The sequence below is a fragment of the Coenobita brevimanus genome, chromosome 4 (genome assembly GCF_032717465.1).
Source record: "Coenobita brevimanus isolate Jiangsu-jjx chromosome 4, ASM3271746v2, whole genome shotgun sequence".
In the NCBI taxonomy this organism is placed as follows: domain Eukaryota; kingdom Metazoa; phylum Arthropoda; class Malacostraca; order Decapoda; family Coenobitidae; genus Coenobita; species Coenobita brevimanus.
In genome coordinates, this window is record NC_136957.1 from 3,103,107 (window position 1) to 3,118,253 (window position 15,147).

At 42.4% G+C, this 15,147-nt stretch overlaps 1 protein-coding gene across 1 annotated transcript in view; it reads left to right on the forward strand.

Moving 5' to 3' along the window:
• The window catches only part of LOC145395321 (kynureninase-like), a 63,461-nt gene that overhangs the window by 37,727 nt on the left and 10,587 nt on the right, over window positions 1-15,147 (forward strand). The window contains exon 6 of the mRNA XM_080268996.1: window positions 6,042-6,251. Within this exon, the coding sequence (XP_080125122.1) occupies window positions 6,042-6,251 (210 nt within the window). The remainder of the gene's footprint in view (window positions 1-6,041; window positions 6,252-15,147) is intronic.

Here is a 15,147-nt window from a genome sequence, read left to right on the forward strand (position 1 = left end):
TTCATAGTGTTATTGTCACTGTAAAGGAGCACCATTCTGACTATGTTTCAACCTGGCAACCTTGAGTTGGTTCCTTTTCGACCCACCCTATTGTACAACATTTAGCTTGGCAAATCTACGTTTGATTAAAAAGCGCATTAACCACCCTCGGAAAACATGTATTACTTTTCGTTTCTCAAAATGTCAGGTAATGCTATAACAATTTTACAGTCTCTTCATAAAATATATCCTAGTAAGCATAAAACATGTCCTTGTAATCATAAAACAGCATGAGAAAGTAATGATATCAGTTTCAAAAAAAATCAAACAAGTTTCGTCAAATCTTACTTTGATTAATTCTTGAGTATTAGCCGCCGACTTGCGTCTTGGCCTCTTACATACCCCTCAGGTCTGTCATATGTATACATCGTGCCTGCTGCCGCTGTGACTTGTTTCACACGCCTCTCTCTTGACAGAGCATGACAGGGCCACTGTGGAAATTGCATAGGCTCATCCATGAACTTCTTTACTTTGGCTCTAGTCAGGGTACATGTCAATGGAGGTTCATATACCCCGTCAGACCAATCTATCAGCTCCAACAGGGAAGAACCTCTGGGACTGATGGAAGGTGTCTTCTTGGGACGAACAGAAAAATCTCCCAGTGTGTCCTCATCTCCACCCCTCAAGTCAACAATCTTTTGAACACCAGCTCTCCTCTTCTCACTGTCATCTGAGTAGAAGAGTGTTTGGATAATTTTCATTTTGTTGAATCCATACCGTGCTGAGCGTTGGATGGTTGGGAAAACAGCATCCACTACAGCCTTCTTTTACAGCCTAACTAGCCACAGCTGAAACAAGATGAGGCGTGGGCCTTCCTCCCAAGAGTGTTTTACTTTGATGTTGAACCAGCAGGGGTAGTACACGCCAACGATGTATTCCACTATCAGTCTAAGTTGTTGCGGGTTTTGCCTTTAAGGCTATGTTTTAAAACCTACATGCGAAAAGGCCTGTTTGCTGTTGTCAACCACTTGAATTGCTCACTGGACCAATTTCAAGAAAAGCCAGATCTGTGAGAAGTTCTCCTGTTCCTGTGGCCTGTGTGATCCTATACCCGTACGTTTGATCAGTAGAGAGATTCTTCACGACAATGTCACTAAGTGAAATAAGAGGCTCTCCAGGTGAGAGTTTGGTGAATGAATGATCAGTTTCAAGTTCTGTAGCAGTGTCTAGCATCTTGACAATGTTACCTGCCCACCAGTTGTTAGGCAAGGTCTTCCCATCCATTGCTGTGGTCAAGTGTCGCAGGAGTAAGGTAACTCGTTAGAGTGGAGGGCACTCCAACCAGACCAGCTTACGGCAAAGCTTGACCTCTACCCAGTGCATGGAACCACCCTCCCAGCCAGTGTTAACGCTGTAGAATCACTCCCAATGGCCTGCAGGCTTTTATCAACGCCCTCCTTCTTCATGAAATCTACAAGATTATCAGCAATAACTTCAGCAGGTTCTTTTCTTTTTGAGTCTTTCTCAGGAATGAAGTGGAGGAGTTATCTTCCACCTGGCTCACTGCACACAGAATAATGCTCTTCTTTGATGACGATGGGGAACTGACGATCTGAAATGTCTGCTTTCAGAATAACTTTAGTTGTACCTTGACGGCTGTCAAAGAGGATGCAGCCAATTTCATCCTTCTTACAAATTGCATCAGATTCCTGATCCAGGGATTTCCTAACTTTTTCTTGGGCCCTGTTGATTTTACTGTGATCAACTACACGTCTCTTGTCTACATCAGTGATCAAGCCAGCATCCATAAAGGCAGCAACGGTGATGGCAGCTGCGGCACGCAGGCCAACACCATATCTGATGCTCTGCATAGCAACATTAGGTATTTCTAACGTGTTGTATACTCTGGCATGTCACTGGAAGCGGAAGACGTGCTTGGTATTTCTAATGTCGCTTCATAACTTTCATTCTTTCCATACTGAGCATCAGATTTTTGTTCTTCACTTTCATCATCAGAGAAAATTACTTCATTTGATGGTACTGAAACAACCTACTTACGTCTACTTATATTCAGCAAGCCTTCTTCTCTCGTTTTCTTGCCTCTTCTGTTTTTTTACTTGCCTGTTGTGCTCAGGCAGATCTGGCAAGCTAATCTGATGTGGTCCAATGGAACCAGTCTTGTTTCACTGACCTTTAATGAAAGCAAGTTCCTTCACAGGGATCTTCATCTCCTTAGGGCATGTACAATTAATGTGAGCATCTGTTTTGCAACCAGCATCTGCAAAGCAGCAAAATTCAGAGCAGAGAACGATATTTCACTTGCAGTTGATATAAAAAAAAGCTTGTCAATTTTGCAGTGAAAAATCTCTTAGAAATCTAGCTTTCCTCTCCCAGGAGAGATATGTTTTTGGCCTGCTCCCAGCTCTCTTGGGTCTTGTTTAAGATTGTGACTCGTGAATTTACAAAGAGGGCTACAAACGAACTGTTGTTTGCTCGTTCCCACTTCGCAAGCACTTATGGGTAAATGTCCTTTGCAAGACTGGCTGTTGGGTAATTTCCCACATCCTCACCACTTTGTACTCTTAGCATTAGCCCATATCTCAGAACGTCTCGCATAGTTCAGAGTTCAGAGGGCAACACCTCTCTGCTAGTTCCAATTAGGTTGTTCATACGCGTGAATGTTCCCAGTCTTGTTCTCTTTTTAGAACCACTGTACGTAAATTTCCACTGGTTAGTATGGTAGCACTGACGGACGAGTAATCTATAATACACCGATGAACAACCTGTGAAACATGGAAAAACAGCAGAGCATTATATATATCTATCTATCTATCTATCTATCTATCTATCTATATATATATATATATATATATATATATATATATATATATATATATATATATATATATATATATATATATATATATATATATATATATATATATATATATATATATATATCTATATATATATATATATGAGGGAAGTGGAGGAGCGATTGGGTAAACATAGATTGGAGCAGGTAGGGGCCGTGGAAGGTGTGTGCAAGACATTCACAGAAGAAATCTGTGCAGCATGTGAGGTGGTGTGTGGGGTGAAGAGAAGACGAAAGGGGGTGCAGGGAACATCATGATGTACTGAAGAGGTGAGAGAGGCTGTGGCACAAAAGAAGACAGCATATAGTGAGTGGATGAGGAACATGGGTGTGGAAAAATTTGAGAGACGGAAGAAAGAGTTATATGTAGACAGGAAGAGAGGGGTGGAAAGATTAGTAAGAGAGAGTAAGAAGAGAGTGGATGAGGAATTTGGAAGGAACTTGAGTGTAAAGTGGAGGGAATGTAAGAAAATGTTCTGTAAAGAGGTAAAGAGAGTCAGACGGGGTGTTAAAGAAGTTAGTCGGGGAGTGAAAGACAAAAATGGTATATTACTAGCGAAGAAGGAAGAAAAAGTGAGCAAATGGCGAGAACACTTTAAGGAATTGTTGAACATATAGAATAAAAGTAATGCAAGTATAAGTGGCTGGGGAATGGCTGGGAGAAGGAGGGATGTGAGAAGAGAAGAAGATATCAGTAGGATGGAAGTTGTGGAAGCATTCAAGAAAGCTAAAATGGGGAAAGCCCCAGGAATTGATGGAGTGTGTGGAGAAATGCAGAAGCATGGGGGAGAGACAGTAGTAGAATGGATGTGGAAGATGTGCAGATTGCATGTGAGGAAGGTAGTGTCTCGGAGGATTGGAAGTCATGTATAATTATTCCCCTGTATAAAGGGAAAGGGGAAAAAGAAGTGTGTGGTAATCATAAGGGTATTTGTGCTCTTAGTGTAATAGGAAAAGCATATGGTAGGATACTTATTAACAGTTAGGGAAATAACAGAGGCATTAATTGGAGAAGAACAGGAAGGTTTTAGGAAGGGAAGAGGTCGTGTAGATCAGATATTCATTCTTAGATCTTAGTGGAAAAGTTTCTAGATAAGGGAAAGAAGTTGTATGTGGCCTTCATGGATCTGGAGAAAGCATATGACAGGGTGGATAGACAAGGACTGTGGAAAGTAATAAGAATATATGGAGTAGATGGGAAGTTGTTGAAGGCTGTGAAGAGAATGTATGAGGGTGCTAAGGCTGTAGTGCGTGTGGATAGTGAACTGAGTGAATTGTTCTATTTGAAGGTTGGATTGAAACAAGGATGTGTTATGTCTCCATGGTTGTTCAATCTGTAAATGGATGGGGTTATAAAAGAGATACAAGTAGGGCAGTGGATGTTGGAGTGGCCCCGTGTGAGAAAGGGCAGCGTTTGGAAACTCCCTGTACTGTTGTTTGCAGATGATATTGTGTTGTTAAGTGAAGACGACGGGGAGCTGCAAGGCTTGGTGGATGAGTTTGGGAGAGTGTGTAAGAAACGGAATCTAAAGGTGAATGTAGGGAAGAGTAAAGTTATGGTCTTCGAGAGAAGTGAAGTCAGTGAATGTACAGTGAGGTTGGATGTGGAGGAAGTGGAAAATGTGAGTGCGTATAAGTATTTGGGTAGTGTGATGAGTAAGGATGCAATGTTAGAGGGTGAAGTGCTTGAAAGGGTGCAATAGGGAAGAAAGGTTGCTGGTTCCTTGAAAGTAGTGACAAGAAACAGGGAAGTGAGCATGGAAGTGAAAAAGCTTGTACATGACAGTATTGTGATACCAACTCTAACGTATGGAAGTTAAGCTTGGACCTTGTTGGAGGGACAGAAGTCAACAGTGAAAGCAGTGGAAATGAGTTATTTGAGAGGAGCATGTGGAGTCACACTGAGAGACAGACTGACAAATGAGGATGTGAAGGAGCGTTGTGGTGTGGATATTGATGTGATAGGAAGCATTAGGAGAAACACAATGAAGTGGTTTGGACATGTGGTGAGGATGGAGAGTGAGAGACTGACGAGGAAAGTGTATGAGTCAGGTGGAGGGGGGGAAGAATGAGGGAGAGGCCAAGGATGAGATGAAGGGATGGAATGGAGAGGTATATGAGAGAGGGGTGTGTGAACTGGGAGCAGGGGAGTGAAATGGCGGGGGACAGGGCGACTTGGAGGCGATTTGTTTGTGGCCACCCCTTACTGGATTAAAGCGTCTGGCAATAGATAGATTGATAGACTTCTCTGAGCACGGACTAATCTTAAGTTTAGAAGTCCAGAGGTGAAGTAGTTAAAAGCCCATTGTTAGGTTATTGCATGAGATGTTCGGTGAGATTTGTTTCAAGCCATTTTAGTTATAAACGTTTTTCTCCATAGTTGTTTTCAAGGTATTTGTGTACATTTTGAAATTAAACAAGAATGGCTGATGAGTCACACTATCGTGACCATGAAATAGGATACAAAATCCCACTCTTGGTCTGTAGCTCCACTGAACAGGGTGACAGCCGTCGCCGAAACTGTTTGGAATACATCTTTTTTCATTTGCCGGTGTGGATTTTTGTATCCTTAACAAGAATGAAAATTCCTACTTATTTTCGTAACTCTTGCTGTAAGCATAGTTATTGCCACTTATAAAGCTGTAGATTTAATATGATGATGTCAAACATTAAAATATTATTGGCAATGATAAATGATCAGTTGTAGGCTTTATATACTGATGTCAATCACTGTAGGCTTAATATATTGAAACTGCAAGTAGGATTCTTAGTGATGATAACTGATGATTTTTTTTTTTTTTTTTTTAAATCCAGGCAACGCCTGAGTACTGAACTTTATGACTGATGACAGGGGCGCAGCCAGGATTTTGAAGGGGAAAGGCAGGGCTTTAAATTTGGTCGTCATTATTCTTGAGATAGGGTTGTTTGGAAAGTATCATAACTGTGTTTATGTTAACACAAATGTAAGTACTGTTAAATAGTAAAGATGTTGAACTAGCCAACAGTTGTTAATTCCTGAATAAAAACTAAAAATACTGATAAATCACTAAATGACTGCCTTGTCGTTCAGCTTATTCTGTTAGAAATGGCGAGGAGTGGCAACTCGAGTCACCCTTCATCCCCCTCTTCTTACCTTGGTTGCGACCATTACTGGTGACTCTTTCCCTTTCTTTGGTTTCTGTGTCAGTTGCTGGAGCGAGAGGGCAGCAGCATCGCAGTGGTGTGCATGAGCGGTGTACATTACTGCACGGGGCAGAAGTTTGACATGGCAGCCATCACTAGGGCAGGAAGAAAGGCGGGCTGTATGGTGGGCTGGGACCTCGCACACGCTATAGGCAACGTCAACCTGGAACTCGACAACTGGGGTGTTGATTTTGCCTTCTGGGGCGCCAACAAGGTCAGAAATAATAGAATTTTTATTTTCGTTTCTAGACGAAAGGCACTTGAGAGCGATGCATGTTCATTTTATAATTCTGTTCCTTCTGTGTGTGTGTGTGTGTGTGTGTGTGTGTGTGTGTGTGTGTGTGTGTGTGTGTGTGTGTGTGTGTGTGTGTGTGTGTGTGTGTCCTCTATTTGTAAGGGGAAACTTTAATTCAAAACTTTCACCATGCTCAGATCTATCGATCTTCAACAGCCAGCTTCACTGGCTGTACAGTATAGCTCTAGTCCTACCCACTGCCAACCCTCCCATGCTGTTCCACTCTCATCTCTCTGCCCAGTTCACTTTATTTCTGCCTGTTCCGAAGAAGCGATTCCCACGACCAAAGTGCTGCTTCCAGAACGTTCACTTTCATTGTGTGTACACTGCCGAGCCCTCCACCACTGTCTTGGCTAGTCACTCCAACCATTTTTCTCCATCAAACCATCAAATTTCCGCTAACCACTGAACTTATGGTAATGTCATTTTGCACGTCCTATAGCCCGATTGCCCTATATATGTTAATGGTGTACATTGATGGTCATAAAGGAACATGAATATTTGAGGAATTCAGTTAATATTTATTAGATTTAATAACGACTGTAGGAACAATATTGATATAATGATACAAGCATTCACAGACACGACTTCAATTGATTTTACTGGAACTGATGGATCTAATGAAGCCTCCTCAGCCGACATTAAAATACAGTTTTTAATTGACTGAAATAGGCATGACTTCACCTGTTTGGGACTGAGCGTGGCTGAAATGAACTCCGGTAAAAAATCAGTAGATCAGTGCAGACAATGGACGTGACGCCCCAAGTTGCTGGCTGGACCCAATCTGAACATACCAATATAACTTACCTTGAACTGCCTTAACTGTACCTGACTCTGACTGAGGCCACATGAATGGAAAGGAAGTAAGTAATCCTGAATTAAGCTAACTGGTTTCCCGCAAGCATTAAGTGGCTCATAAATACTGCAAAGTCAGATACAATTGCCTCTCTTGCTTCTTTCATGGCTGGGGTCATTGATCCTTGAATGATTTGTAGCGGATGAAAGTTCATGTTAACACCCACATATGGATGGTGGTGTGCACCCTTTTCCTCTATGTCACACTTAAGCGTTTATAAGTCAAGCAGTGAATGAGGGGCAGGAGAAGTGAACAGCATTTCGTATTTGACTGTGTGTTGACTAATCTGAGTGACGAGGATCGGATCCGAAGAACTGGAAGCTTATCCCTGAAGTCTGTTGGTATACGGCACTAGTGAAAGTTTAGCGTGCCTGCTGCGTCTGAGCAAGCCAGGGCCTATACCTACGAAAATATTTTCATAGCACAATTAACAGGCAAGATATATCAAGAGTTCTATTTAACTTTAGAGAGAATATTTGAGTGATACTAAACTAATCAATGTTCCTAGGAACACATAGGAGACGACAAATCTGAATGCCCAATATGAAATCACTTAAGTCCTTGTCATTTCATTTATTCTACATGGATGCATTATCAAAATTAGGAAGAATATGGAGGCCGATGAATTATAGTGAAAGAAGAAAGAAAGGACATTGTGAATATTGTGATGATTATCGTTTCGTTTCGTTTTTAAAGGCTCCAGCATGCTTGCATGCGTCGGTCTTGGTCACCTAATGGCGGCTTTCCACGCTGCACGATCCATTGCAGCCTCCCTGTTCAGTCCCTTAACCCTCAGGTCACACTTAATGACCTCGTCCCATGTCTTTCTCGGTCTACCTCTCATAACCTCACCCCCAATATTAACACTTCTCACCTTCCTCACCCAATTATCATCTCCCATCCTCTCCACATGCCCAAACCATCTCAATCTACCTCTCCTCATCACAACGCCAATACACTCCAGTCCCATCCTACTTCTCAACTCTTCCATCGTAAACCCAGCCCCCCCGGACCTTGCACGCAGGGACGCACTAGACATCCATATAATCATTGTCATTTCTGTACGTCTGAGCTGGCGAATATCCTTCTCCTTTACTGCCCAGGTCTCACTACCATACAGCATTACACTCCTAACACATGCTGCATACAAAGACCCCTTAGCAAGTAGGGGAGCCCTCTCAATGCCAGAAGAGGCAAGAGCTCCCTGAACTTCTTCCAACCACTTCTCACCCTAGCCACAGAGCTAGCTCCAGCCCCACCTCCAGCACACACCATGTCTCCCAAATAACAAAACTCTTCCACACACTCAAGAAATTCACCAGCAAGTTCAATCCTTTCACGTCTGACAATCTCCACCTGCTCTCCCCGACACGCCATACACATAAAATCAGCATTATCTCGCAGTCTACCTCTGATACCACTACATCTCTTGTGCACCCATTTATCACAAACACCGCACAAGATAGAATTACTCCCCACGCCCTTGTGGCAAACTGCACATGGCCACTCTCCCTCGTCTTCACAGTACCACTACCAACACTAGATATCATCACTTTTGCTTTATCTGTATTTACCCTTAAGTCCTTGTGCCCCATACCATCTCTCCACTTCCTAAACCTTTCCTCCGCCTCCCTTTCGTTCTCTGCAGTCAACACCAAATCATCAGCATACAACATCTCCCACGGGAGTCCGTTTCTAAAGTCACGTGAGAGGGCTTCAAGTACCATGATAAACAACATGGGACTCAAACTGACCCCTGATGCACACCAACATTCACAGAAAACTCATCACTCAAATCTCCATTCACTCTTACCTGGGTGCGAGCACCCACATACATAGCCATAACCACCCTAACCAGCCACTCTCCAAGCCAAGCTTTCTCATTGCCCACTTCACCAGCTCTCTAGGGAGTCTGTCAAAGGCCTTTTCCAAATCAACAAAAACAAAATACGGATCCCTTTTCCTACCAATATATTTTTCCTGAAGCTGTCGAACAATGAATATGACATCAGTGGTCCCCCTACCTGGCATAAATCCAAACTGCATCTCATCAATATTCACTCTTTCTCTAATCATACCTTCTAAAACTCTCTCCATTACCTTCATTATGTGATCTAAAAGCTTTATACCTCTATAATTTCCTCTTTCCAGGGCATCACCCTTCCCTTTATACACATTTACAATTACACTCTTCAGCCAATCATCTGGGACAACACACTCATAAATAATCATATTTATCAGGTCAGTGACTAACCTCAATGTTGGGAATATCTTTAAGCGACAGGAAAAGATCAATTCGGGTGAGAGAGCAAACTAAAGTCAAAGCTATTATAGAAGTTATAAAAGAACAGAAATAGAGATGGGCAGGTCATGTAGCAAGAATGAGGGATAACCGATGGAGCAAGAGGTTGACTGACTGGACACCAAAAGATTGTAAGCGTAGCAGATAAAGGCCAGACATGAGGTGGAGAGATGAGATAGAGAAATTTGCAGGGAAAACGTGGCAAAGATTGGCTTAGTCAAATAATTCGTGGAGAAGGTTGGGGGAGGCTTTTGTTCAGCAGTGGACTTGTAATGGCTGCTGCTGCTGCCGCTGCTGCTGCTGCAGCTGATGATGATGATAATGATATATACAGTATGTATATATATATATATATATATATATATATATATATATATATATATATATATATATATATATTCTGTTTGTGTGTGTGTGTGTGTGTGTGTGTGTGTGTGTGTGTGTGTGTGTGTGTGTGTGTGCAACAAAAATGGGAGAGTTTCAGTTACCTAGGTAGAGAATGCTGAATGGTTTGTAAATGAAACTGGTATTTAAAGAATGGAACACAAGCCAAACAATGACCTTGACTGACGTGATACAAGCGATTCACAGTTAATCGTAAGAATGGTACACAAGCTAACCAGTGAAATTCTGTGACGTGATAGAAGCGATTTACAATAAATTTGATCATAAAATTCAACTTTGATTGTGCCACGATAATGAGTTTTTATCATATCCGTTAATTATATGAGTAAAACGACAAGGAAACGTCTTCAAAACATACATAACCTTACCTAACCATTTTTTGTCGAGCATACGACGGGGAAATGAATAAGCCTCCATCAAGGTTAGGTGATACAAGCGATTCACGATTGGTTTTGTCATAATAAGCTCCTTCTGTGCCACACAGTAGCCTAATTATTATTTATTATATTCAATCACTTAAAATAAATTTATAAAATAACGGGCAGATGTCTTTGGAGTGAAAATGACAAAGATAACGAAGGCAGGCTGGCGATAGAATATAAACAATTTGCAAAATACGTACTAACGAGAAAAAAAAAATGTATTCTGCCATTGACATGTAAATATTTGTAATACCTCCCATTTCCGTTGTCAGTAACAAAATCTATATTATTTAGGCAATCTGTTTCAAAGCATCCTTGATCCCATCCGTCTTTTGCTATGCACTGCTTTTCATCCAGCCGTATTCCACTTCAGCATTTTTGTGCTTTGTTGTGTGGAGAGCTAAACAGTATAGGCTAGATGGTCTGACTTAAGTAATCCACTCAGTAAAGTACTCCTGGACTGGACTTAAATAGAAATTATACCAAAATAGCATTTTCGTAGATACAGACCCTGATAAAAGAACTAGATAACTTTAACAGACTCATATAGTCTATGAAGGATACTCAGAATGATCATTTTTGCCACATGTATGATTGCATAAGCGTATCCTTTGCTCTCATGTACGTTTCCTGCTTGACCTTCATCGAAAACGTTCCCCAGAGTGTTGGGTCTTGAACCTCATGGTAAATAATGAATAAAAATCTATCTCTCTATATACCTAGGCTGCTTCCCCCAAGGAAAGGGAGGTAGCCGAGACAGGACGACACACTCCCAATTTACTCATCCATTCAAACACATTCATTCGCATCTTAACCCCAAAGGGGAGAAGGGACAGATCCTCACCACACCACACCGCACAAGGGTCAACTGCACAGTGCAATCAGTGACATCCACAGCAGGGCCCGACAGCAGAGCTGGTTTACCCCTGCAACATCATAATAGAACCATCCCCTTACCCGCACCTGACCTGATTAGCTGATCAGACCAAATGCGGGAGAATATCCCCTCAGGGCTGCGTCATCATTTATTCATTCACAATTTCTCTCCATTTATTTCTGTCACGCACAGCCACTATTCCTTGCTCAACAGACATCCCTCTCGCATCCAGCGCTCTCTTCACACTGTCCATCCATCCTATTCGTGGTCTCCCTCTCAGCCTTACACCTCTCACATCAGATCTAGTTATCTTTTCACCAATCGCTTATCATCCATTCTCTCCATATGCCCAAACCATCGCAACACCCTCTGCTCAACTCGATCAGCCATCTCCCAAACAACTCTAGTTCTCCTTCGCACTTCATATCTCGCTCGATCCATATGCATCACTCCACACATACTCCTCAGACATTTCATCGCCATTACATTCAAACTTTTCCTCTCTGCTACACCCATATTCCATGTTTCAGCCCCATATATTGTAGTCGATACCACAACACCCTCATACAGCCTTTTCTTTATATCCATTCTAAGCGAACAACATCTAAACACTTTTTTCATTCCTCCCAGCACCTTTCCTACTTCATTCATTATAAACTTCACTTCTGCATCTATTCTTCCATCCACAGCAACATGTGACCCTAAACTCTTAAAACACTTTACCTCCTCAAGCAACTCACTATTCAAAACTATATTCATCCCCCTACCATCTACCGACCTCGTACACTTCATCACTTTGCTCTTATTCTCATTTAATTTCAATTTCCTCCTTTCACACACCCTCCCAAACTCCTCTACCAACTGTCTCAATCTCTCCTCTGAATCAGCCACCAGTGCAGTATCATCTGCAAACAGCAGCTACTTCAGATTCCATTCTCTACCATCAATATTCACCAGACTCAGACCTCCACCTAAAATTCTTGCATTCACCTCCCTTACAACACCATCCATATAAATATTAAACAACCAAGGCGACATCACACATCCCTGCCGCAGCCCCGCTCTAACGGGAAACCAATCACTCACAGTATTTCCCACTCTTACACACGCTTTACTATTTACATAAAAACTTTTCACCCCTTTTAGTAACCTACCATCAAGTCCATACAATCTTAAAACAGTCCACAAAGCCTCCCTATCAATTCTATCATATTATCTATCTATCTTTTGCCAGACGCCTCAATCCCGTTAGGGATGGCCACAAACAAATCGCCTCCACGTCGTCCTGTCCCCCGCCATTTCACTGCTCTGCTCCCAACTCACACCCCCCACTCTCATATACCTCTCCACTCCATCCCTCCATCTCATCCTCGGCCTCCCCCTTCCTCTTCCCCCCTCCACCTCACTCACATACACTCTCTTCGTCAGTCTTTCACCCTCCATCCTCTCCACATGGCCAAACCACCTCAGTGTGTTCCTCATAACGCTTCCTATCACATCCACATCCACACCACAATGCTCCTTTATATCCTCATTTGTCAGCCTGTCTCTCCATGTGACTCCACAGGCTCCTCATAAATAACTTATTTCCACTGCTCTCACTCTTGACTTGTGTCCTTCCAACAATGTCCAAGCTTCACTTCCACACGTAAGAGTTGGTATCACAATAGTGTCATGTAGTAACTTTTTCACTTCCATGCTCACTTCCCTGTTTCTTATCACTGCTTTCAAAGAACCAGCAACCTTTCTTCCCTGCTGTACCCTTTCAAGCACTTCACCCTCCAAACCTCCATCCATACTCATCACACTACCCAAGTATTTAAACGTACTCACATTTTCCAATTCCTCACCATCCAACCTCGCTGTACATTCACTGACTTCACCTCTCTCAAAGACCATCACTTTACTCTTCCCTACATTCACCTTTAGAATCTGTTTCTTGCACACTCTCCCAAACTCATCCACCAAGCCTTGCAGCTCCCCTTCGTCTTCACTCAACAACACAGTATCATCTGCAAACAACAGTACAGGGAGTTTCCAAACACTATCCTCTCTCACCAGGGCCACTCCAACATCCACTACCCCACCTTGTACCTCTTTTATTACCCCATCGATGAACAGATTGAACAACCATGGAGACATGACACATCCCTGTTTCAACCCAACCTCCAAAGAGAAAAATTCACTTAATTCACCATCCACACGCACTGCAGCCTTCGCACCATCATACATACTCTTCACAGCATTCAAGAACTTTCCATCTACTCCATATATTCTTAATACTTTCCATAATCCTTGTCTATCCACCCTGTCATATGCTTTTTCCAAATCCATGAAAGCCGCATACAACTTCTTTCCCTTCTCTAGAAACTTTTCCACTAAAGATCTAAGAATGAATATCTGATCTACACAACCTCTTCCCTTCCTAAAGCCTCCCTGTTCTTCTCCAACTAATTCCTCTGTTCTTTCTCTAACTCTGTCAATAAGTATTCTACCATACACTTTTCCTATTATACTAAGAAGACAAATGCCCCTATGATTACCACACACTTCTTTTTCCCCTTTTCCTTTGAACAAGGGAATAATTATACCTGACTTCCAATCCTCCGGGACTCTACATTCCTCCCAGGCCAATCTGCACATCTTCCACATCCATTCTACTACTATCTCTCCCCCATGCTTCAGCATTTCACCACACACTCCATCAATTCCTGTGGCTTTCCCCAATTTAACTTTCTTCATTGCTTCCACAACTTCTATCCTACTGATTTCTTCCTGTCTTCTCACCTCCCTCCTTCTCCCAGCCATTCCCCAGCCACTTATACTCGCATTACTTCCATCCTGTATGTTCAACAATTCCTTAAAGTGTTATCTCCATCTGCTCACTTTTTTTCCCTTCTCCACTAGTAATCTACCATTTTTATCTTTCACTCCCCTGCTAACCTCACTTCCACCCTGTCTTACTCTCTTCACCTCTTTCCAGAACATCTTCTTGCAGTCCCTCCACTTTACACTCAAATTCCTTCCAAATTCCTCATCCACTCTCTTCTTACTGTCTCTTACTAATCTTTTCACCTCTTTCTTTCTACATGTAACTATCATACACTTTCTCTAAATCCATGAATGCCCAAAACACACCCTGCCTTTTGCTAAACACTTTTCACACATTTGCCTCACAGCAAACACCTGATCCATGCATCCCATCCCTCTCCTAAAGCCGTACTGCTCATCACCAATCACTCCCTCTGTACCCTCTCTAACTCTGTTAATTAACACTCTACCATACACCTTACCTACAACATTCAATAGACTTATACCCCTAAAGCTAGTACATTCATACTTATCACCCTTTCCTTTATACAATGGGACCACACAAGCACTTGCCCAGTCAACTGGCACCATACCTTTCACAAAGCACACATTCAGCAATCTTACTAACCAGTCATCAATAGTCCCTCCACCACCCTTCAGGCATTCCATAGCACACCCATCCATACCTGCAGCTATCCCTTTTTTCATCTCCTTTACTGCCTCCTGCACTTCCTCCTTCGTGATCAAAGAATCATTCAACTCTCCCAACATATTTATTCCTTGCACCCTTCCATCCGCCACAATCTCAGCCATCCTTTCCTCCTCTACATTTAACAATCTTTCAAAATACTCTGCCCATCTCTTCCTTTCTGCATCCATCTCAATTACCATCCTTCCATCCTCTGCTTTTACTTGCTCTTCCTTCCCAGACTCTCCCTTGCGCACCCTTTTCACCTCCTTCCAGAACATTTTCTTATTCTGTTGAAAATTCTCAGTCAGCCACCTACCCCACCTCTCATCTGCTGCCACTTTAACATCACGTACAGCCCTTCTCGTTCTATTCCTCTTTTCCTTACATCTCTCACATGACACCTCATCCTTCCTCTGCAGCCACACTCCATATGTACGTCTCTTCTCAGCCA